Source organism: Lepisosteus oculatus, chromosome 7 (assembly GCF_040954835.1).
Source record: "Lepisosteus oculatus isolate fLepOcu1 chromosome 7, fLepOcu1.hap2, whole genome shotgun sequence".
Lineage (NCBI taxonomy): Eukaryota > Metazoa > Chordata > Actinopteri > Semionotiformes > Lepisosteidae > Lepisosteus > Lepisosteus oculatus.
Window position 1 is genome coordinate 33508809 of NC_090702.1, and position 25923 is coordinate 33534731.

Genomic DNA, 25923 nt, shown 5'->3' on the forward strand with positions numbered 1-25923 from the left:
GTCTGTGTAAGTGGTGGGGGGAATCATCAGATATTGTAAAGGACCCCTCACCCAGAACCCCTCGCTCATCTGCTTCATGCCTTGCCGTTCAGGTGAGGAAGTACAAGAGCATGATACTAGAGGACCTGGAGACGGCTCTGGCAGAACACGCACCGCCACCGCCTGAAATGAGCTCCGAGCTGCCGCCCCTGACCATCGACGGCATCCCTGTCTCCGTAGACAAGATGACACAGGTAAGGCTGTGTTAGAGTGGAAACTCAGGACTGTGGTTGTGGAATGGTTAGTAGAGGGTTTCAGCTGACTCTCCAAGCAAGCAGCCAGTTTCTTAGCAGGCAGCCAGGCCTCAGTTATGTGTTTGGAAGGGTAAATAGTAAGGATGAGGTTTAATCATTTCCTATCGAAGGTGAATGAATGAGGATGGAGAAAATGAATGCGAGTAGCTCAGGGGAGCAGAAGAGAAGGGACCAGATTCCAGAAGACAGGTAGTAGGATGATACGAGAGAATTAGTTCTGAGACGTTGGCCTTTGGGTTGAGAAGGTGGAGGAAGATTTATGGGGGTCCAAAGAAGCAGTTTGTATTTTGGGCTGGTAGAAGTGACAGAGAATGGAGAAGGAGGTTCAGAGCTCAGTAAACAAACCGAGTGATCATGTTATTCAGTTAGTAGCGACAAGCCTCTGACTGGTCCATCATGGTTCCGTGATCTGTGAAAATTCTTAAGGTGGAAAATTCAAGACTTGCTGCTATTTCTGCATTTCTTAATTAATGAATTTAATTTGTGCATATAATGCATTTACTTGCAGTAGTTTTAAGACTGTCTAGGGCCTCCTGTGTAACCTACTGCTCTGAACCTTGACGTTAAAGGCCATTTTTAGCCATGCAGTCCCTTGTGCTGATGTGAAAAATGTATCGGGAACAGTAATTGCATCATCATGCCCCCTATTGTTGTTTTTTTTTTTAAACGGTGCCAGGGTACAGCATTTTGTTAGCTAGGCTGCAACTGCAATAATCAGGGAAATATCTCTGTTTTTCTGACATTACCATAAACCTATTGTCAAGAATGGTCCATGGCAGTTGATTTGTTCAGTGAGCGCAGGGTTCCATTTCCCCCCAGAGGCGGACTTGTTTACTTGAGGTAGCCGTGCTGACGCAGTGGAAGGCTCACAGTTCGGGATCAGAATAGGATAGCTTCCTTGTCTTTCACCGTACTCTCCAGAGATGCAGCAAAGTAAACTGGGAGGGGGGGAGGGTTTGAGGGGGGTGTAACTGGCCCGCCAATGAGGAATTCTGCTCAGGCAGGAGTGTCCTCAGACTGGTGTGAGAGGTTCAGAGCTGCCAGTTGTTTTTCTTTCACTAGCTGACAGGAGGACAAATATCTCGCCCTCTCTTTCTTTCCTTTAATTGTCCTGGTCCCTGGGAGACGGGTCGACTCTCACAGCTTCTCAGGTGGAGGTGAGTGTGTGGCAGGCCCCCAGGAGTTGCTCAGTGCAGTTGTCCTGCTGTATCTGAAGGCTCACCAATACCACGAGGTGTGGGCTGGTCTTCAGTGCGGCAGGCGAAGCTCAGGCCTCCTTGTGCTGGTAATTAGCGAGGCCCCTCAGCTCATCAGCCACCAACACACTCACCACTGATTGGCTCCCTGGTGGATTGGGAGAGGGACTGTCTCTTAACAAGTGCCTCTAGCAGAAATGCACCTCTTGATTTTGTCACTCCTATAATTAAGCCATCTGCCTTAGACATGGTGCAGATTCGGAAGGGCAGCAGGATTGAACACACCAGGTTATTTGGTTGTTGCCTCATCCACTTTTGCAGTGACATTTGCGCACTGAGGCCTAAACCTTAAAAGCTGTTGAGTTTTTGATTCGGTGGAGGTAAAAATCACACCCATACTAATACAACCAACAGGGAGAGAAAATTCTTTATATTAAATGTAATCTGTTTTGTTAAATTTAAAATTTTCAAATGAACACTTTTTTTAGTAATGCTGTATTAGGCAATGAGTGAGAAAAATATAGTTTCTAAAGTTTAAAATAGTTTCAGAAATACATTCTTCGATAGCGGGTGCTACAAACCAAAAATGTGCAATAAGTGTCATTTGTTGTGAGTTGTATTTTTTAAATAACCGATCTCTTTTAAAAGAAAATAGTGCCTAATTTTAACTCACTTCAACTGCTACTGTTCATAAAAACATCCATTTTAAATAATATAAAATATTCATAAATATATTTTATGATATTTAAAAATTCTAAAATTATATTTTAGAAGATTTAAAGAAAATTATATCATTGTTAAAGAGAAATAATGACGTTAACTATATTTCCTCTTTGATGCTTAGAACTGATTGATCCCATGAGTATGTAAATCAATGTTGAGAAAAGCACAGGCCCAAGTGACTTGACTTAAATCAATTTAGGAAAAATGTATGAAAATCTCTTTGCATTAGCTGAAAATGAACGGGATCCACTGAGAGAAAATAAATGTATTATCTTGCACACAAGATAAAAATGGACTATTTACAGTATTTAAAATGAGTCAACAGGGTCTTCAGTTATACTAAATAAAACAGGATGTTATCCTTGGCTATTTACAGAAACATTTTAATTTCTTACTCAAAACAGAGGTCATACGCAGAATCCAAAAGTGCTATTGTAACAGAATCCGTACCAAAGTGACTGATCCGTACCAAGCTATTACAGACAAATAAGTGTTCTGTTACATGTAAGGTTATAGAATTGATAAATGGAAGTCAACGGAAAGCTAATCAATTAACATGGATTTAGAAAAGACTGGTCTTGCTTAACTAACTTGCATTTAACGTCATATATTTAGCTTTTCAGAAGACTTTTGAGGAATTATAAACTTTCACATAAAAGATTACCTTGAGAGGCTATTGACTTAAGAATTAAAGTTTGTATTACGACAAGACTCAGACAAAAAATCAGACAAAGACAGGGCAAACACCCAGCAGATGAGATTTAATGTAGACAAATACAGAATGTTACATGCAGGCTGCTGAAACATAAATTATAAGTGTAAGATGGAAAAAACTGAACTGGTAGAAACTATCTTCAAAACAGGTATGTCTGTTGACGCAATATTTTAATCTTCTTGACAGTGTGGACCTATAATAAAACAATCAGAATGTTAGAGTATGCAGTTAAAAGTGTATAAAATATCAAGTGAAAGTGTTAAAATTATAACGCTGTGTACAGTCTTGGTCACCCCATAACAGATATTACTGTTCTGCAATCAGGCTAGAGAGGAGTGACTACATTCTCAGACCAATTTTAACATTGTACTAGACTGACAGCCTAAAAGTACTGAACCTTGATGGTCTTGAGCAAAGAAGACAGTATTTTATCATAATTAAGGACAATTATCCAAAACCCTGAAAGGCATTGACAAAGTCGATCCTGTTGACATCATCAGAGTGAACACAGTGGATCTTGAACCAGAGGGCAAGTGAAAATTACAGCCCTACATCTTTTAAGAAACAGCTGGATGAGATCCTGAGATCAGTGAGCTACTAGCACCAAACAGCCTAGATAGGCTGAGTAGCCTCCTCTCATTTATAACTTTTCTTATGTTAGTCAGTTTGGCTGAGCTGCAGCACTTCAGGTACAGGAAACCTTGCATTGTAGAATCTTGCTGCTCTCTGAAACTCTGCGTTGTTGTGTTGTTGCCGAGATACAACCTGCACTCCGATTGAGTATGTCAGGGCTGACTGAAGGAGTTGTTGGTGAAAATCATATAAATGATTTCATATATAGAAGTATTGTAAACAATTTAAGGTTATTCTGTATAAACGTATCCACAGAATTAGGATCTTTAAGCATTATTTCATATTTAAACAAAATCCACTTCATTTCAGATCATTTAGAAATTTAAGTAAATAATGTGAAATATCTGAATAGTTGAAATCTGTATTTTCCCAGGTCCTTTTACTGTATAGCTCGTGTTTAGTACAGCATAGGTCAGTTTCCGGTGCCAACAACTTTGCCTTTGAATTTGCTTTGGCAGTGGAGTAGTGTTCAATTGTACTTGCATTGTTGTACATCACTTTATTATTGCAGCCATTAATAGAAAGCTCCAGTTCTACGGGTGCATTGTGTTTTCTGTTATCAGTCAATTTCACGGTTATGTGGTTTATATTTTTAAATCTGTGGTCCATTTTCGAACCTCTAGCAGGTTCCCTTTCTGAAATGTATCATAGTACTTAATTCAAATAAAAGACTGAAAATGTCGGGGTGTTTTTTTAGTTCTGGAACTCAAGATATTTTTAACAGGCTTTTGAAAATGACCAAAGGATTCTTATTCTGCACTCCTGAGTTTTTTTTAAGTACAAACATTACCCTTGATTTTCTTCTGTACCTGCCCAGACGGATGGAATCATTTGTGTGGCGCAGGGCTTGCATACAAGCACTGGGCTAATGGCAGGCGATTGGTTTCTCTGGAGCCAAATTTAGCCTGTGATGTCAGGCAGCAGACGCTGCAGTGCTTCGGTGTGCAATCTAATGCCGATCAGGCTTGCGAATTATCAGGGACAGTAAGGACAAGGCTTAACCCTATTGCTACTGACAGCAATAACGGCATTTCTGCAAAAGGGGCACCAGGCTGCTTGCACAGAGAGGAACCGGTTAAACTAGGTTGGCTTGAAGTCTCTCCCCATACAGTAAGCCCAGTATGTAGCAAGTAAGGTTGCATCAATCAATTTTCATTGCGTTGCTTTATCCTTGTCTATAGGACACTGCAGTGTGACATATGACGTCACAGCTTCTTTTTGTAGAAACAGTAGAGAAATTGGATATGTAATAATTATGCAGATGGTGTGATGATAACTGCGTAGAGAAAAGCATCATGTCCAAAATAAAATTGAAGGCATTTGTAACCAACAAAGACTGTTTCCATAATAAACAAATGTTAGGAATTTCTTAATATCCCTTCATATTTCTTTAAGTGTTCCTCTTGATTTTAGTTCTTTTTCTTCATTTCTGTAGTTGAGTTAAGTCAAGCAATCAATCTTGTGAATAGTAATTGTTCCCTGGTTTTACTGAGAGTTAGGTCTGTGTAGGTCTTTGAAATTTCTGCTCATCTTAAGAATTAAGTCAGTTTGTTCATGGTGGTTCACTTTGCCTGAGTGGTATGAAAACCAGTTTTGAATGTCTCATTATAATTTTGGTTTTCAACTCCTAAGGTTAGAATTATAGCAGGTCCAGAGTGAAGTATGGCAGTATTCACTTTGCTTGAGCATTTCACTCAGGGGTTTTCATGTACCCAAGTAATATATCATGAACAAAACGAAATATTAAGTTTAGCATTGAAGTGCAGCAGACAAATGTTTTTACCCAAGCGGATACTGGCTCAGTTAGTGACATTAAGTGACAGAAATTATGCTGAGAGATAGAATAGTGTTCATTCAAAGTGGGGCAGATGGACTATAACAGTTTTTGACCAGATATTAAGGCCTGAAAAGAAAGGGGTTTGATGGCTAATCTGATGGATTAAGAGCTTTGCTCGTCTATTGTCATTGCTTAATTATCCCCTGAATGTCCTGAGATGTCAGAGGTGCTCTGGGCATGATATTGTCCTGTTGTCCTGAGAGTTACAGTAAAGCAGGTTTTTAGTGGGCTCTCTTATTAATTAGAATCCAAGCTCAGGTTTACATGGTGGCCTTGAGAATTTATTTGAGAAATTCCTTTAATATTCTGTGTGAAGTAAAGCAGTGCCGTGCTCCTTTAGAGACCTCTTCCCCTTGAAAATAAACAGGGCAAACACTGTTAACCAGTTCCAAAATACAAACATTGGCTTGACAGTTACAATGGCAATTTCTAGATCATACCATGACACTCAATATACTGAAAAGCCTATATGAGAATAGGAAAGATTTTCCTGAAATCAAACTCTAAGCACTCTAATAGGGTGTTTATTTATAGTCTTCAATATGCACTCCTGCAATTAAAAATTGATAACTTCCTTTCATCACTAAAGATGCACTGCAGATGCTTTTAATGTTGAATAAGATGCTATTGAATTCTAGGCCCCATGAGTGTGACCTGTGCTGGTGGGAAATGAGTGTGTTACAGTGGGGTAGCCTGTGTGGTTGTCTTGCTCCTTTAGGCCCAGCTGCGGGCCTTTATCCCCGAGATGCTGAAGTACTCCACGGGCAGGGGCAAGCCCGGCTGGGGCAAGGAGAGCTGCAAGCCCATCTGGTGGCCAGACGACATCCCCTGGGCCAACGTCCGCAGCGACGTCCGAACGGAGGAGCAGAAGCAGAGGGTGAGGGGGGCCGAGACGGTGTTGGGACAGGAGGGCGGTGTCAGCCTGCTGAAATGGCTTTCAACCCTCAAGGGGGTTGGTGTTTTTTTTAAATGCTGGTTTTGGTATACATTTTCCCTTATTTAGAATGTTCCTTTTAACAATAAAATGGATGTTTCTTTATTTCCCGAGCCCTGTCATATTAATGAATTGTCCAGTACGTCCAGTCTCACAGCAGTGGCTCCTTCCTGTCTAAACTGCCCTTGCCACGACTCAGAATGCGAGAGTAATGCTGTGTTCTTGCTGTTGCCGTGTGAAGGTGTCATGGACACAGGCCCTACGGACCATAGTGAAGAACTGTTACAAGCAGCATGGCCGGGAGGACCTCTTGTACGCCTTCGAGGACCAGCAGGCCCCACAGACACACGTTGCCACGGCAGCCACCCACAGCATTGCCCACCTCGTCCCCTCGCAGACAGTAGTGCAGACCATCAGCAACCCTGACGGCACCGTCTCCCTCATACAAGTGAGTATCTAGGAGGGCCTCAGGTCCTCTGAGGTCAGCTCTGTCAGAGCTTTGGAGAAATGGAGGCAGGGATTTATCACATTTATCCTGCCGGGTCTCTGGGTGCTGTTGCTGTTTTCAGATGTGGTGTTTTGAAGTCACGCCTTCCCTGGGAGTAAAATGAATGATATTAGTCAAAGGTGACACGGACACAGTTAAAACAAAACAATGATCCAAATCCAGTGAAAATGTGCGCTTTCAGCATTTATACCGGTAATATACTCCACCAACTAGGCACATTAACAAAGAAACAACTGAGAGATCTAACTGCATCATGGTATTAAAGGTGGATTAATTAAAAAGAAAACAAACCTGTGGGAAATATGAGCTATTCACAGGTGTTCAATAAGAAATTGCTGAGCATTTAGTGTAAGATATGAGCATTAGTAATGAGACTGATTTCGTACTGGTTCAAAGGCAACTTCAAACACCAGGTCTGTCTCTGTGTGGAGCCAAGTTGAAAACAATTGAAGAATTTTAGTAGGATTAAAAACCTTTCAGGCTTGGTGATAAACTGCAGACAGAGATTGTTTCTTTTAATATTAAAGAAAAATTGAAAGAGAGATGAAAGAGGGCAAATGAGCCCTGTGGGACGACCACTTCTTTCTTTTTTTATTGGCTGTTTCATTTGGTTTGTGTGCAGTTAAAGATGGCGAAGCATTGCATTGTTTTTGAAACCCTGCAGCTGTTTCTTATTTGTGTGTGTGTGTGGTGGTGGGGGGGTTTCGCCTTTCACAGCAGCATCGATTCATAATGGCCTTTTGTAGGTCTGTTCTGCCCTGGAAAACGCTCACCTGTAATACAACCTTTGATCTTCAAATGGTACAAGTTGCCGTTATTTAAATTACTACAGTATTCCTAATAAAGATGCTGTAATATATTAAAAATGGAACGCACGTATTTGGTTGGGCTGATGCAGAGGTGTTTTAAGTACCTTCCATGCAGAGGTTTATTTTAGTCTCTGTCTGCTCCTCTCACTGTACTCACAGGTTGGCACAGGTGCCACAGTAGCTACACTTGCAGACGCTTCAGAGCTGCCCACTACTGTCACTGTGGCTCAGGTGAACTATTCCACGGTCACCGATGGAGAGGTGAGGCACTCAAGCATTCAACAAAAGCTCACAAGTTGCACACTGAAAAAACAAAATGATACGTAAATACAACATTTCAGGATGGTGTTGAACTGCTCCAGTTTAAAGTCTCAAAGTTAAAAGCTTAGTATGAGCTTGTTCTTAAGCTTAGCTTTTTTCATAGTGTTTTATCATATTAACAACATAAAACACATTTAACTAAAACACAACTGGTTTCCGGCTTAAATAAGCATAAGATGGAGGGAAACATTACCACAGAATATTCCATATTTTTACTTCTGTATATTGAAAGCAGTGTTGATAGAGTGTCTAAAAGAAGAGCTTTTGTGAATAATATTATATTTGCATTTGGTCTTTAAGAGTTATTTTCTGCTGTTATTGAAATCATTTTTTTAATATAATATTTGCATCCTTTCCAACCAGATGGAAGTACTTATTCCATTGCAGAACGAGGTTGATTTTAAGACAAGTGTGTTTTATCTATTTACTAATATTTTTTGCTGCTGCTGCTGTGCAGGTAGAACAGAACTGGGCAACGCTCCAAGGAGGAGAAATGACGATTCAGACAACTCAGGCCTCGGAGGCAACACAAGCGGTGGCCTCGTTAGCTGAGGCAGCAGTGGCGGCTTCTCAGGAGATGCAGCAGGGAGCAACAGTTACCATGGCGCTGAACAGGTACACAGAAGGGAGGAGAGGCCCACTCAGGGGAGAGGGCCTGCTGTGAGGAGATCCACAGCGGGGCTTGAAATCAGCTTGGCCAACATTTTAAAGACAAAACAAATTTGGTTCCTTACTTACTAAATTAGACCCGAGACTGCAAGTAGCAGCTTGTCATTCTTGACATAATCAGAAAACCCCTCAAACCTCATTGTGGATCTGATTAAGAACATTATTTCCTCTTATGAAGAGAACTGCCATTACTCCTTTATTGTATTGGAGAGGATTAACTCCTTTAAGCATGCAGCACTGTTGCATTCTGGGGATTTTTTTCTGACTGATTTTCTTTCTTTTTTTTTTCAAGTGTGTCTTTTCTGTGCTTTATGTATTAATTTGAAATTATATCCAGGAATCCTACAGTCGATTAGGATCGCTCAAGAATAGAGTTCTAACTTGATCCAGTCCTCTAACTAAAGACAACTTAGGCCAGTGGTGTGGTGAATGGAGAGTTACCTTTTGGTTTACCTTAAAATGTAGTCTTGTCAGCTAGTGCTGCTTTTGTGCGCAAACAATGCACATTAACACCTGTGTGTTAAGGTGAGTCTAGACTGTACTGGGATTTTGAGAAATGCAGATTGTTGGCTAAAAGAAAAGCATGTTGGGATACAGGCAGCTGGTGTCTCAGACAGTAATGTTTTGGAGGTGGGTCGGGTACTGACTGTTCTAGGTAACAGTGGATGACATGTGCTCAAACAAATTGATGCCACAGGTGCTTATGCTTCAGTCAGCACAGTTTCCATAACAGTTCACACTCGGTCCCGGAGCTGAAATGCTTCACACGACAGCACTGGAACACTGTCTTCCCAGGAGAGCTTGTTATCAGCTTCACCTGCAGCTGTGCACAGCACCCTGTTTCATTTCGAGCTGCTGGAGCTGGGGGGATTTATTAATTGAGAACAGTAGCTGTATTTTTTGTGTAGACTGTTCTCTTGTTTGCTCACTTTAATTTTGTGAGCTTTGAGTCTCTGCTTTTGTTTAAATAAAAATGTTATCATTAATAATTCCTTACACTTATTATAAACAGCTTTTCCAGACAGTCCACTCAAAGCACTTTACAGATAATAGGGACTCCCCTCCACCACCAATGTGTGGCCCCACCTGGATGATGCAATGGCAGCCAAAGTGCGCCAGAACTCTCACTACTCATCAACTATCAGTGAGCAGGAGAACTGAGTGATGAAGCCAATTCATAGATGGGGATTATTAGCAGGCCACAATTGTTAAAGGCCAGGGGGAGAAATGTGGCCAAGACACTGGGGTTAACATGCCTACTCTTTTCGAATGGTGCTTTCAAGAGTAGCACACAGGTGTTAACATTTTTAATGACCACAAAGAGTCAGGATCTCGGTTTTATCAGATAGACCAAATTGACTTTCTTGGTTTAGTCTTCATCTGTTGTGTTTTATAGACTTAATGTATTTTAGATTCTTCCCCTTGTTTAAAGTTCATTTGTACACTGTGAGTGCTAGCTTTTGTGAAGAATGTTGAGGCTGTTCTTCTTTCTGAGGCTACTAACGCACACAGGGGAATTCACTGAATGTCTTCAATCTTCTGTCTCCAATTAAATTTTGTATTCAGGATATATGATTGTTGTTGTTCTTAAAATATTTTTTTTTCTGTGCTTCTGTAAAGGACTATTGATAAAATAGAATATCAGAGCAGCCACAAGCAGGAGGTTATTTATCCCATCCTGTTCATCTGGTTCTAGTTTTCTGTAGCTATATGGCCAGTTATGGATGTACAAGGAACAAAGCAATCAAACCTAACCCTGTGTGTCTATGAGGCTCCTGATCCAACTGTAGGGTCAGCAAGCTAAACACTTGACACACATTGTCTGCCGTCCTTTTAGTGTGTTGCTAGTATTGTAGATTTTCAGTCAAATTATTTTTTTGAAAAGTAAATATGAGCATACAGAACATGAAGATTAAAGGATGTTCTCATACGGAAGGTCACACAGAAGCATTCATTAACTTCCCAGGTGCTTGGATTGGTGCTCTTTCAACGAAATTAAATAGCATTGCCCAGGAGTTTACCTGTTCGCTTAGCAAACAAGTGGCACTTTTTCCTGCTCTCCAAATGACAAGAGGGATGAGAAAGTTGCTAGCTGTGGTAGAGGTTTGTTTAACTAGGGAGTTTCTCCTTCCTGTGAGCAGGACAGTGAAGATAAACAGGAAGCTGTGGTCTCCTGTGATTGGGTAGACTGCCAGCTTCCATCATGGCAAAAAGTACTTCATGAATGATGACAGAGGGTTAGAATTAGAGTTCTAGTATCCCCAAGAACACATAGAGTACAGCATGTGAAGAATGGGATACAAATCAGTAAGTAATAGAATATGCTCATTTAAGCACAAATATGAAATTGTAATGAGGGGTTTTGTTTCCACTAGATGTCAGTATTCTTTCATCGATATGTCAATCATCAAAGCTGTTGCTGGTCAAAGCTTGACATTTTTGTTTTTGTGTCAGGCGAGAATAGCACAGCTGTTGCACCTGCTAAATGCCGTAGGATTCCCTGTCTGCATAGAGGGACGTGTTATGTAAGTGGCCTTCCCATAGACAGACGGTTTTAGTCATTCTGGTGGTTCTGTCTAGTAGAGATTTTTTTTTAATAGTTTTAACTACTGAGACTCGTATTTTATGCGTATAAGTTTGTGACTGTGCAGCAAAGCTTCCACACAGGGGAGGTACATGGTGGTAGATCACGCGACAGAGACAGGACTGAGCACTGAGAGGGTACTATGACATTGATCTACATCATCAGCTGTAATAATATGCCTGTCTGCTGATGTGGTTTGTGCATCTGGGATTTTACAGAGGATGTTTCCTTCCAGTAAAGGTCAGCGCAGCCATCTGAGATAAGTGACTATAAGCTAGATGATGGCAGAGTCAACTCGAAGACTATAGCTTGAGCCAGAGGGCTCGGTGTATTTTCTAACACTGGGGTCACCAAATTAAATCAGACGCATTCCTGTAAGTGGACTCAGAAAGGAATGAAACAAGATACTGCACTCAAAAAGTCTGAGGAAATGCCCTTCTGTACCCTGTTTCTGATTGTGTTAGCACTTGTTAAAGTCACTGGGACACCTCTGAGAAAATGAGGTGGCTGGCGTTTCTGTTATTTGGGTGAATTATGATAGGATAAAGATTCTCAGATGGCACATTCTGTAATGCACTATTGCCTGTGTTCAAAAGATCCGTACTGTTCATGTTGAGACATTAAGGCTTGAGGGCATTTTGTCTTGTAGGAAGAATTAATCTGTCTCACAAGCTTCATTCAGTTCAGTCTTCTATCTTATTTGCTACTGTAATTCGCAAAGGAGCTAGATATGGGATCTTGTTACCTGTTGCTCTGGGGCAGGCATTGTATTCCAATCGTAAACTTAACAGAATTAAGTGCCATTGAATCACTGACTGCTTTGGTATCTGTCCCCTGCTCCCTCCCTGTGTGTGGCAGACGTGCTGTTTAGCAGCAGACCTACAGTGGCGTGGGGAAGGGCTAGCCCAGATTGTCAGTCTTCTGATTCTGTGTCTTTCATATAGTATGGAGTCACTCATTAGGTTTTTAAAAGTGATAAGAGGCCTGACTTTCATAACGACTTCATCTAGATAAAAATACATTGTTGCAAGCAACATAGACCTAAAAATAAGTGGGAGCCCTGGATTATCTGTAATCCTGGAGTTCGATGGCCAGGAGACAAGCTCACTGGCAGTTAAAGGTGCCAGTATTATACCAGCCACAGTAATGGCTGGTAATCTCAGGTCTAGCTTTGAGATGTTTAATTTTGTTATGCTTGTTTTGACCTCTTTTCAAACTGACATTAAAGATCTCTAATCACTTCTTAAATTAGTGATGTAAACTTTAGCGTTGTTACCTAATCCAGAAAGGTAATAAACTCTGCTTGACATGACCAAACCTTAATCGGGGTTAAAATCTTTCTCCTGCTCCACTTGTTGCTTTTGATAGTCTCTAGGACGAGGCTGATGTGTTTCAAGTGGATCCTTGCCTAGGGCCAGCTGGTGCCCGTCTCATTCAGAAGTAATGCATGATGCCAGTACGGGAACCCCTATCATGGGAGGGTTTCCACAGAAAGCTGAAACCTCCTTCAGCACACCATGTCCTCAGCCATGTGTTGTGTTTCAGGTGCTCATGGTCACACATTTCAGTGGTGCACACAGGATCCCCGGGAAAGCCACTTGCTTGGTCCTGCTCCTCAGATCCTTTGAATCCGTTTCGTGTGAAAAGAGTGCTCTTTATACCGATGTGCTTCGTCCCAACCTGAACAACAAACTGGGTCTTCCCCCTGCCTTTGCTTGAGCACGTCTGCTGTGTGGGCAGGAGACAAGAGGGGTGTCTTGAATGTATAGCCGTGTCTGTGTTTTGCAGCGAGGCAGCAGCTCACGCCGTGGCGACGCTAGCGGAGGCGACGCTGCAGAGCGGAGGGCAGATCGTCCTGGCGGGGGAGACGGCCGCCGCCGTGGGAGCACTCGCGGGGGTCCAGGACGCTAACGGTACCCCCCTCTTTCACAGTTTACACCCAGCTCTCGCAGGGAGGGGGCCGCTGGTGGGGGGGCGGGAAGGCCCAGCTGACGTCCCTCTCTTCTGCGTTGCCATGAATTCATCACCTTGCCTTGCTGGTCCTGCGTATCCGTGAGTGTGGGCCATGGTGGAATGGCCCACACTCACAGCATGTTCCTGTTTCTCTGGGACAGGCTGCTGCTTGCAGCTTTGCTCCTCCGGAGGACCAGAAAACCAGCCTCCTGAAGTGGAAACGCTGTGGGGTCTGTTCCTCAGTCCTTTCTGTTATTGTGATCAGCTCAGTAACCTGTTTTAGGTTCTTAATAACTTTGTCAGTATTAAAAGGGGTTAGTCCAGGGATAGGTCATATAGCATGAGGTCATATGGTACATATCATGTGAAATTATCCCCCCTTCGAAGGATACAGTGATCTCTTAATTATTATTGCCGAGACTTTGTGCTTCTGAATGAAGCAATAACTCTTTATGTACTAAACCATTCACAGCCCTGTTTACTTCTGTGTTTTTTATCTTTTTTTATCTAACTTAATTTTTATGGCTTAATATTAGAATTCTACAGTTGCAGGTCACCATTTATGCTTCCTGGAAAAAACTCTCGGACAACTAGAATGAGGCAGATGGTGGCTCTATAAAGACTTGTTTTATAGACCTAATTAGACCTAAGGATGTGTAGGGGTAAGGTAGAAGCTGGTCACTGTTAAATTTCATTTAAAGACTAAATGGGCTCTTTCATTAAATCTCTTTTGAATTAGAATTTGAATTTATCACATAGGTCCTGAATATTGTATTAAGATAGCATATAGCAAATAGCAGAACAGCAGTACTCTCTGTAAGCTGTGAAGATTAAAAATGGTCTCAGTCCTTAATTGTTATAGCTTGTTTCTTACTAATTCGACTGCAGTTTCAGACACTGGGTGAATCACTATTTAGAGCTGGGCTTGAAAAAGAGCACAGAATTACTGAGTCTGGATGCCGAGGTGCTGAGTAATGTCTCTAACTGGGGTTGTGAAACCCTGTTGCAACAAAAACATTTGCAAAGCAATATTTCACTAAAATCAAGTAGAATTGTAGCTTTCAATGTACCCAGTAGAAATGTTAAGAGCACTGATGATGGAATGAGGTTATTCCTGTTGTCCTGAGACTTTAAATATACAGCTCTTAATCTTGTTTTACTTTGTCCTTTGTTTTGCTCTAAGATGGCAGCCAAGGTACCACTAATTGACATGCATTCCTCTTGCTCAGGCTCAGACTTTTGACCTTATCATAAGAGACGACTGTCCTGCAGAATTTTTCTGTATGCCTCCTTTACTAATGCCCAGAGGAGATCTTCTCTTAAATTTCATCTTAATATTTTTCTAATGTGACCGGACATTGCTGGGGGTGGAGAGGTACCAGAGAATTTGTCAACTTGTCAGAAACTAATGTAATCCATTGTGTGCTGATGTGACAGATGGCTTGCACCCTATAGATTTGCACAGGGCTCCAGTGACCTAGCTTGCCTTCTATGGTAGCTCTAATCCACAGAGGCTTTTAAAGATGTGGTAACACCCCTTTCCAGCATGTATTGCGGTAGCCAAAACAAGGGCACACAGATCTGACTCTTATTCTTCAATACCGTGCAATAATGTCAGAACATGCCACTGGTCAGAAACAGTCAGGTTCATCAGAGCAAACAGTTGTTTGTAGCAGTACCATTTCTAAATCTCTGCATCATTTTATTGCCAGCTGTTAATTAGTTGATTTGGATTTGCACCCAACACGTTTGTTTTGTTCATTTAAATTATTTATGTTTTCGATATGAAATATATGTTAGGTGTTAAATAGCTCCATACATATTCACATCTCATGGTTCATGTACCCTTTTAAACAGATCATTTTTAAGAAATTTGAAAATCTTAAAAAGATTAAGGAATAAATTATTGCATACCTCTATATGGGCATTTTCAGATACTGACAAGTGACCAGTAACACCCTAAAAGATTTCTTAAAGCAAAACAAAGACCTCTGGTCAATAAGTATGTTTTGAGGTCAGAACATCTCAACTCTGGTGTGTAGATGACATACAAAACAGATGAAAAAAGAAATGGAATAGAAGTACTAAACCAGAAATACTTTTAGCATATCAGACTTGTGTTAAGGTTTGCAAATGTCAAAAATGTGTTAAAAATATTTTTTTCTGTTAAGTTAACATTATACATCAAGTATATTGTATTGTATTGGAATATTGTATTCCTGGTGTACTAAATCTCTGAGGTTCTTAGTGGACCCGTAAACCAGGGAATAGAAAGCTAAAATGCTTTGTATTCAGGAGCAGAGCTACAAAATCCTTGGTTCTGAAGATAATTGTATTTTTCAAGGAACTGCCTTCTGTTAAATTCAATACAGGAGACAAAGGGTTGTAGCAAGGGAGGACATTGTAACAAGAGTGACATAAAAATGAAAGCTGAGAGTATTTGGATTTATGATAAGCAGTGAAGAATCCTGCTACCGGTGGGGAAACCTAAGACAGAAATAGAAGAAGTATAAATCCAGTGGAGCTCTGTCAGTCACAGTCACGAGTAAATCCATCCCTGTGCCCACTCAGTATAAAAATGTGTTTTAATAATAGTTGCTCCAGGCTTCTAGTGCCCATGCACCCTCGCATCCTGTCTTTTGTTGCCTCACATCCTGTTGTTTGGAAGTGGCCCTCCTACCCCAGTGATAGGCCCTGTGAGGCCTGTAGCCCCTCAGGAGCCCTCCTAAAGAGCTTTGATCCACTCCATTATCAGTCCATAGACTAATCACCCTGCCAGCTGTCACTGCTGATACTGTACTGGTTTAATCAGAAGCCCGTCTGCACACCACGTGTGCTGAATTAGGAGAATGGACAGGAGTGAAGGGTATATTTAAAAATTAAAGCTGATTAACGGGCATTAACATTACATTTAAAGAAGTGGACATCAAGATCCCTTCTACCATTAGTGCAATATGTGCACTCTTCTAAACCTTTTAAAAACAGACTTCATATAACCTTTACACCTTATTTCTGAGAGACAATGTCCACTTCCATAATGTGTAACCATGTCTAACTGAAACATTTCCCTCACGGTTTAGCCATCTTCAGTGGCTCTGTGCTTTTCATGATGAAAGAGAAGTGTTGTACGGCTCATAGTTGTGATACAGGTCCACCTACTAGATCTGTTTAATGGTTAGGCATTTCTGTGAATAAAATGGAAGATGTAGAAGCGAGGAACATGAAAAGATGCCTTTCCCTGTACTGTGTGTAAATACCTTGCCCCAGGTGAGACATTTTAGTTTGTGTTTGAAGCTCCAGATAGATGCAAGTCTGTTGGTGTTTATTTAGCCCTGATCTACTCACTGTCCTTTGAGACTCTGCCTCAGTGAATGCAGTCAATTGAGCCCAGGGTTTCTGTTCATGGAGAAGAGATGAAGATGAAGAAGTGTGCCACTGGAGGAGAAAAACAGGCCATTATTATATGAAAAGATTAACTGAAAAACACCTTAAGACTTATTGAAGTATACAGCTACACTGAATCCTGTAAGGTGTTGATCACTGATGTTAGAGTTTTTGTTGTTGCTGCGGTTGTGGAAAAATACAGCAATTGCAAGTTCAACACTTCGGCTATTGCATAAAAAGAATGCAAGAACAGAATTATAGTGGTGTATTTTGCAGGTGGGATGATATTGTTGTGAATATTAATGATAGTCATACTTGGCTCTTAAGGGTCTGGAGAGGGTTTTTAAGCTGCCACCAAAAATCTGTAAATACCAACTGTCCCAAATTAATCAGTATAGTGTCTCTATGGTGGAAGTGAGGCATTTGAAGAGAGGAGGCTTGCTGATTGAAGCACATGTGTTTTGCTGGTACTCCAATCAACCACTCTACCCTCCACGTCAAGATAATGACCTGTTGCAATCGTGCAGCTGCTTCTCAGGGCTGTTTGCATTTTAGCAACACTCTGGCCCTGCTCAACTGATCACTGCAACTCAGTCATAATAACCGTGCTGACCCAGTTAGCCCGATTAACACACTGCACAGGGGCACTAGAATCAGATTAGCTTGTATTTGTCTCGGCAAAAGATGATAGGATGAATTATGAGTGAATAAGTGAATTGATTGAATTTGATTTGAGCAACCTGCAAGTCTGTGAAATTAAATCCCAAAGGGAATGAATGGGGGAAAATGTATTTGAGTGACTCGGTGAGAAAGGAATAATTGTCTTACGAAGTCAGCTCTGCGTCTGTTTGGTCAGGTTTGATAAGGTAGGTCTGATAAGTCAGACCGGCCTCCTGACAGGTCTCATAGAAAGTAGGTCTGATCTCTATGTTGAGAAATGCTCTGCAATATCTTGCATTTATACCCTTGTGTTCAGTATCCTTACAGATAAAGTATGATTTCAGTTTCTAAATATCTCTTATTGGATGACTATAGTAGTAAACTTTACTGGAATGTCTTAGTCCCCCGTACCTCTTTGGTTTGTTTGAGTGTAAAAGCATGTGTGGAAGACCTGCTTCGAAAAGCTATGAAATGGGTGAATCAATACAATGTATGTGGTTGAAAAACCTACACAGACCATAAACCAGCTTGCATGTCCAGAGAGCGTCACTGTCTGTGTAAGCTCATCCTGTGGGAACTCTCATCTTCGAGTTGAGGGAGAGTTCAGTACTTGCACCGTACATCAACATTTACTGATATTCCTTCACCCTGTCCTTACAGGCGTGGGTTTTCAGTTATTGGCTTTCTACCTACCTTTTGTCTTTATGTGTCCAATAGCAGGCTGAGAAAGGTATGCTTAAAAGGTTGCTGTTTGTAGCTATTGTGTATGCAGATAGAGCCAGTGCCTCTGAGAGCAGCTTTGATTACAGTACACTGTCCTGGTGATTAGCAGTGGCTGCTTTCCAAGGAAGGATTTGAGCCTTGGGGGCAGTAAGCTGAGAACATACCTGAATTACTAGCACTTCAGTCACCACGCTTCCATAATTAATATTCAAATGAATCTTGAGGAGCACATCGACAGACAACGCATCTTTTCAGTGGAAAGATTGGGGGTTGTTTGTAAATTAAAAAACAAGTTTAAGCTTTAAAAGAAACCTGTTGGGGCAGCACAGATGCACAGTGGTCAGCTTTGCTGCCTTGCGGCTCTAGGGCTCTAGGGCCCCGGGTTCAGTTCCTGACCTGGGGTGTTATCTCTGTGGAGTTTGTATGTCCTCCTCAGCTTCACAGTCCAAAGACATATTGGTAGGTTCTAAGTGGCTTCTAAGATAACTAGCCCTGGTGAAAGTGTGTGCATGTCTGTTTTTTTCTCTGACCTATGATGGAGTGGTGTCCTGTCCAGGGTGTATCCTTCCTTGCACCCGTTTCTTCCTTGGGTAAAAGAGTGATGAAGTTTTTGCATTATTCTTTTACAGCAGGGTGATTTTTAAATTCATGACTCTTAATGCACCTTTTTCTTTTTCAATTGCTAGTGGCTGAAAATATTGCTTACGTTAGAGTTAATTGGTTTACTTTTTGGATCCTTTACCACCTTGTCTAACCGGTAAACATTAAAGTCAGTTTCTCACTATGCAGCACAATTAGACATGACTTCTATTTCAGGGAGCTCATATATAACAAAAAATGTACATACTGAATTGCTGAGTTTCAACGAGTATGAATTCACGGAGGCACGTAAAAGCTAACGCCTTCATTAGCTTGTTTATATTTTAAAAGAAAGCGTGACTTTTCTTAATTTTGTGTACACACTCCTAAATATTTCCATATATTGGCCCATTTTACCACCACTGCTCCCTTCTGTGTAGCGTCCTGCCCTGGTCCACTGCAGAAGTTTCCCCACGTGCCGAAATCTTGCCCTGGCCTCCCCCCTGCCTTGAACAGCTTGCATGGCTGTGACCCCGCTCATGTGACTGCAGTAATCCACAGCTGGGAGGGCTCCGCGGCGTCTCAGTCTCCCCATTGTTCCACACTGCAGGCGCCGCCACAGCCTGCCAGCAATGATGTGCTTGCTCCACGCTTACCATGCACACCAGAGGACATTCCCCAAGAAGCTGCCTCTAGGGCTTCCAGTTGAGTGTCTGCTCCACCAAACCCGGTGCCTAGTTAGAACAGTCAAAGGCAGCCCAACCAGTCTGTCGGCGTTCTACTGTGTATCGTCTTCTTCATAATCACGTACTTCAGCTTTTCCTGAGCCCTGCATGATTTTGCTAGAGAACATGGCATGCTTTTGATGTGACCAGGGATCGCAAGACTGTTACATCAGCCAGTATTTTAGTTGTCTTCTAATCTTGAAGAGTTAACATGCAGACATTGAAGTTTCCCTTGATACTCTTTTAGACTTTTAGCTACATATACTGCACCTCTGCTGTAGAAAAAAGCCTTTTTGATGTTTAGAGGTGAGCTGCGGGCCCTATTCCTTCCCATTGAGTACTCTACAATTACTATCAGTCTTCAGGTTGGACAACAAGTCTGAGGGGAAACTGACACGCCTTTTGATTCCTTTAGGTTGAAATTAATTTGCAGAAACTGTTCTCATGACAGGAATGACAACTTCTTACATTTGGCCAGTACTAAATCTAAGATTGGCATGGTCAGATACCTTTCTCATCTCAAAAACCATTTACGAAGCCTTCCTTTTCCTTTGTTTCTGTGTGAACTGCCACTCCTTGTGTAGGTTCTTCTTTTGTGTATGTTTGGTAAATGTTTTAAATAAATTATTCAATATTTTTTTCCAACAATAAAAATAGACTTTAGCCAAAGGTAGGTGTCTGTATATTCTCTTCAGCTGGTGTGATTGCAACAATAAAAAGGCCAAACTGACTCCATGTTCCTAATTGTGTAAGAGGAAGGTGCTCTGAATTATGCTGGGCTTTTTGCAGAGAGCTTCAAGAGGGTTTCAAGGCACACCTGTTGAAAAGCACCACTGGCAACTTCACTAAAGCACCTCCTCACTCCTAAACAATGCTTTTATTTCTGCAAGGCACTCTATTTTAAACGTGATATGTGATGACACCTTTACAGTTCAATGTTAAGTGTAGAACATTACAATAGTAAAATCTAAAGCATTGTTGTTGTGAGATTTCACAGCGAGACCTGCAGTGATAGCAGTGGTGTTCAGTATATAGGACAGGCAAGTGGGAGCGAACATCTGCAACTTGTCAAGAATATCCTCTTCGGCAGGCTCCTTTTTTCAAAGACGAAATCTAAAAAAAAAAAGACTGGCATTCGCTGTGTCATTTTATGTTTTCTGAGAGATCTTAAGAATCAAAATCAATCTGCATGCGAAGACGCAAATAAGATGGCCTGCTAAGTCGTAATGACCTTTCTACCTACATACTGTAGCATTCATTAAAAATGAAACTGTGTAAATCTGCAGGATCATAACATACTTGTATCTTGCGACGTCCTGCACTACCCCATGGTAAACACTCTTCCTTTCTCCCCTGTCTCAGGCCTGGTCCAGATACCCGTCAGTATGTACCAGACAGTGGTCACCAGCCTCGCGCAGGGTAACAGGCCCGTGCAGGTTGCCATGGCGCCCGTCACCACCAGGATAGATAACAGTGTGACTCTGGACGGACAAGCAGTGGAGGTCGTGACCTTGGAACAGTGACGTCTTCCTCTGTGTGGCTTGAGGTCACTTCCTCCCTTCTCGCCATCTTCTGAAATGGAGTGATGGGAACAATGACGAGAGTGGCATTCCCGAAAAAGAAGGCTATGCTCCTGGCACAAGATTTTGTCAAGTCTGAAAAAATAAAGCATTTGCAGGGGTCAAACAAATATGTAAAATATATCATTGCATTTTGTTTACTATGTAAAGATGATGAGTTTTCTTAGTTGCGTTTTTTGGCAATTTCAGCTAATGGATTGGGGGATGAAATATTTATTCCTTTATGCCTACATCTTTTACTTGTTTTAAAAACTGAACCAAAAGGGTAGGAAGCCAGTATGAAGTCTTTCAGAACTAATCACAGCCATGTTAGAGACATGTAACAATGATAGTGCACAAGGTTTTATTTTTATTTTTGAATATATTACAATGAGAGGTCCCTGGGAAGATATTAAACATTCAAGTAAGAGGAAACAGAATCCTAAAGTATCCTTAAGCCCATAATATAGTGTGTATAATTCCCTACTTTTTGGTAAGAGTAATTGTGTGTCTTTGCTTGATATGAACAGTATACTCCTCAGTAAACCTTTGCCTTTGTTTAAAATCCTCATGCCTGTTCACTTTGCTCAGGAAATAAATTCTCTTAATTTAACATGCTCATTTACACCCCTGTTGTTGCAGGGGAAAAAAGAAAAGCTTTTCTGGGTTTTAAAGTCACAGCTAAAATAAATGGATCATTTTTTTACGGTGCAGTCATTCTGGGAATGCCAATGTTCTTTTTGGTAACTCAATTATATATAAAAGAAATTGTGTAATGTCTCCTGTGTTGTGATACAGAGGATGTTTGGCTTTTAATTTTCTGATGAATAAAGGAGACATCAGCAGGATGAAAATGCTTGCACTGTAGTGCACGTAAATGCAATTAGACTTGTACAGTTTCACTATGTATTTATACTTTTTTTTTTACCTTTTTACCCTCATACAATACTTTTGCTTCAAATTCTTAGCCAATTCTTCTGCTTCTTCCATGTTCCAGTCAGACCTTGCGTTTTTTGCTTCCTGTGTGCAGTTCTGCTTCTTCTCGAAAGCTGCATTAGGTCTCCAGTTCTCAGTGGTATTCTGAAAGGGCCGTCTTTCTGTCTTCTCCACGTTGCCAAGCTAAAGAACTCCTCCACTCCACGCCTCACGTAAAGGTATCATCATACTTCAAGAACTTGGTAGTTTAAATCGTGGACAACTGAAAGAAATCAGTAGCCACCAATGCATTGCTGAGAACGATGTAAATCTCATTGTATTCTAATTTTTCGGTATCCATGCCGATGACACTTTTGATGAAACAATACAAGACGCCAAGAGGAGCTGTTTCGCGTGTATGTGTACTACGGCCCTTCCACAAACCTTTTTTTATTACGTCAGCAAATAAAAGAATCCTTTTATTTCTGACTCGACAGAGTGTTGACACTTGTATGTACTGTTTTATAAAATTGAAATGATGTTATTTGTAGACATTTCTATGTTTTTGTGTGAAGCGTATTTGCATTATATAAAAAGGTCTTGCTATTAGGATTTTTTTTCTAATTGTGCTCATGTGTGATTAAGTTAACAGTTCAGCTTTTCCCCTGTTCACAATAAAGGTGTTGGAAATCACTTCAACATAGTGACTGAGACAGCACAGAAACAAAGCATGCAGTACATGTTATACAACAGCAGTGGCTAGATCTTCAATAAATGGCTACTGCACATGAAGAAATTGTGAAAAGGTTGCTTTGTTTTTCTTTCAGAAACAAGTCATAAAAATTACTTTCACTTTGTGGTGTTATGCATTAACTTTTAGTCTGATAAAAGGAAAAAAATGCTTTGGAAATGTTTGCAATAACTTTGTTCCACAATCTAGATACTGTGGTGTGCTAAATATTTTTTTTCAGGTGGATAGCTGCTTCAAGATGCGTAGTCTGCAAAGGAACAAGTTATAGGTTAATTTCATGCTGAAAACAGAAAAAAACAATGTTTCGGCTGTGAAGCTTTCTTCAGGGCTTCACAGCCAAAACGTGTTTTTCTCTCTTCTCTTTTCAGCATGGAATAAACCTATTGTTCCTAATTTTTTTCTGGTTTAAACTATAGTGTTTCCAGAAACTATATTTAAGGTGTTTCTAATCATGGAGGTGCCCAGTCCATCAAGTCTTACCATTTAAGATCTGTTTACCATTAAAATCCATTTTTAATACTTGGAAGGTGTGAGTTTTGATCAATTTAGTAAGTTAAATGATTCAATATGTATGTTAATTTCAAGCACCCTCTAAAGAATTTATTGAAGAAATCACTTACGTGGTCAGAGTGTTTAGAGATTCCTCCTTAATGTGTGATCTATGAAGACCTGTTGTACTGTGTGTATCTGGAGTAAGCTTGGCCACCTCTACTGTAGTGAAAGCTATCATTTTCAGAAGTACAACTGCAAGGGATTCCTTAAAGGCTCCATTAGTGAAAATGGTGAAGTAGAGGTTGAGTCCTGTAGTCCACACATCAGCAGGTCTGTTGGGTTATGTCTTTAGTTAAACGTAATGGAGATCATCAAGCAAGGTCACACAACTGCCTGAGCTCCTTCAGCTTGCTGCTGTCAGGTCGCTGTGACCTTGCGATATTGGGTAGCCTTTTCTGTAAAGCTTGCAGCTCTTCCGATTGAGTAGTGTAGAAACAAATGACACCAGATTGAAAACAAGCGATTCATAGAGGTTAAATAAAACACTCCCCACCTGTCAGGGAATCCAGAGCGAGGTAATATGATTTGTTTGCTTTTCTGAGAATAATGTGATGAGTGAAAAATAGACAAACCTTAAAAGACAGGGTTTTTTAAACATGATTCAAAGCACACAATATAATATTATGAACTATGGTAAACTGTAGGAATAACTTCCAGAGCCCAGAACACAGTAGCCAAAGCTGTAATGTATTATTACTATAACTGACCAACTCAGGACATCTTTACCTTGGAAAAGTAGTTGTAAAACTGTTTGCTTAAATGACATATCCTTTGGTCTTCATACAAAAAATGCACCCAAATATCAGCAAGAGTGACAAAGTGTTCCTGGTGCATAAATGTCTACCACAATTAAAAATTTACCCACAGCTCCTTTCCCTAACTTGAAATAGTCTCTTTTCAGGTTTTCATTCATGAATGAGACACTATTGGAGGTAAAGACTGCAGCTCTTGACATCAACAGGCCGCTACAGTACAGCTCTCTGAGCCAGGCAGTCTACTCACAGGCCTGAGAGGAGCCAGCTTTCAGTCCTCACAATCATGATACCTGATACCCGGGCTCCTCCCTATTAAACCTGTGTTCCCTCGCAGCAGATGTGTGTGTGAGGAAGCCAGGGAGAGACAGAGCACAGCACAGCAGGGAGCACTGCGGGAGAGGCTCCAGAGAGAGTATGTGAACAAACCAAAGATCAGAGCCCTTGAACTGCTAGATGTGGAAAACCAGCCTCAGAGTGACCAGACAAGCCAAAAGGCCGCTCGCTATAGGACAGCTGAATAAGCTACTGAGCAGATGAAGACCGTTTGTGTGGATCATTTTGTTCCGTGTTCACACTGTGAAACAGTTTGGTTAGGTTCCTATGAGGCTGTTACTTCGCTTTCTGTTGGCTCTCGACCAATTCATTGCCCAGCTTTTAACGCTCTCCTTTGCGATCAGCCTAAGTACTGAGAAGGTCATTTAGCTAGGCTGCTCACTTTCAGAGCATTGCAATCTTGAAAGCTGTGAAACGTCTCCTCTCATTTGATGACCAGATAACCGTGAGCAACAGCAATTTAGCCAGCATTGTTGGCAAACTGGACATACACTGTCGATGGACTCAGGATTATGTGTTGAATATTATTTTGGATGAGCAGACTGGTTATTTGTTGGAGGAAGGGGTGGACATGTCCTTGTTTCACCTTTACTGGTTCAAGTAGTTGTCATGCTTAGTTGTTATGATTAACACTTGGTGTGTGCAAGTAGGGCTGAGGTATCAAAGTAACAAAATCCACACTTGAAAATTACATGCAGCTGCATTCAACCTTTGCTTCATCCTTCTTGTTTTGTTCCTTTTCCTAAACAAGTGTTTCCAAGCAACTACATGCCCATGGAGACCATGTTGTGCTAATGTGTATCTTACTGGTCTTGTAGAAACATTAACCCCTATACTGGGAGCAGAATCTCTACTGGTCTATCAGTACACAGGGATTTTATTCAGGGGAACTTTACATCATTTTTTTCACTTTTCTTCTGTGACAACATCTTTTCCCAGGAATGTCAAATCCACAAGTCCCCTCAAAGTCTTACATGGGCTTTGTTGCAATCTGTCAACAAGAGCAGGACATCATTAACTGCAGCTTTGATTTCTATGCTCTTGTCATGTGACATTGCCTTCCCAAGAGCCATGGTGTTTACCATCTATTTAAAACTCTGATATCATTGCCTATACTTACACTGGCCTTGAGTGGCTATGGCACTTTCTGATGGGTTGCCTGACACTCAGTGACATTATAGCATGCCGGTATAATACTTTGTAAAGTAATGTTCAGCTATTTTATACACTTCAAATTGCCAATTACATTTGCTACGATACTGGTGACCACAAAGAGGGCACAATGACGAGGTGTAAACAGTCACTCACTCCCACCTTACCTTGTAAGCGCCACAGCCCTGTACTGGAGGTGTGGAGGACAGCGGCGGCCCTCACCGACAGCCTCATGTTCCTGCAGGTGCTGAGAGTCGAGAGAGCTCTGGGCCAACGAATCTCCCCCTCCCCTGGGCATCACCCAGCCGGCTCTTCACTGTTGATGACCCGACCCAGGCTCAGACCTGGGACACCTGGACCGGTCCGCCGGTGACCCGACCCAGGCTCAGGCCCAGGATGATGAAACTCAAACCAGCACCTTTATCAGGTGGGGCACTTGGGAAACCCCCGTTCCTCTTTCATATAAAAAAAGACTTTATAGGGCACTATTTCCATTATATAACCACTTTTACAATCATACACTACTGGAGTGACTGGAATTGGTAATTAATTAGCGTCTGTGAACATTGGTGTTTACATAACCTGCAATTCAGATTGAACTTGGAGGCGCTTGTGCCTCATTATCAGCTGTCTGAAGGAAAGGTAGCTGTGTTTGACTAC

The 25923-nt window shown here is 41.3% G+C and overlaps 1 protein-coding gene across 4 annotated transcripts in view; it reads left to right on the plus strand.

Moving 5' to 3' along the window:
* nrf1 (nuclear respiratory factor 1) overlaps positions 1 to 22516 on the plus strand; it is a 35103-nt gene extending 12587 nt beyond the window's left edge. For 3 of the 4 annotated variants that reach the window (XM_015352658.2, XM_015352657.2, XM_069192413.1), the window contains 7 exons: positions 93 to 233; positions 6116 to 6274; positions 6573 to 6779; positions 7799 to 7909; positions 8427 to 8584; positions 13011 to 13135; positions 20609 to 22516. In XM_015352658.2, coding sequence (XP_015208144.1) covers positions 93 to 233; positions 6116 to 6274; positions 6573 to 6779; positions 7799 to 7909; positions 8427 to 8584; positions 13011 to 13135; positions 20609 to 20769 — 1062 coding nt within the window. In that variant the 3' untranslated portion in view covers positions 20770 to 22516. The remainder of the gene's footprint in view (positions 1 to 92; positions 234 to 6115; positions 6275 to 6572; positions 6780 to 7798; positions 7910 to 8426; positions 8585 to 13010; positions 13136 to 20608) is intronic. The other variant, XM_006633425.3, reaches the window with a different exon arrangement.
* Positions 22517 to 25923: the final 3407 nt, after the last annotated feature.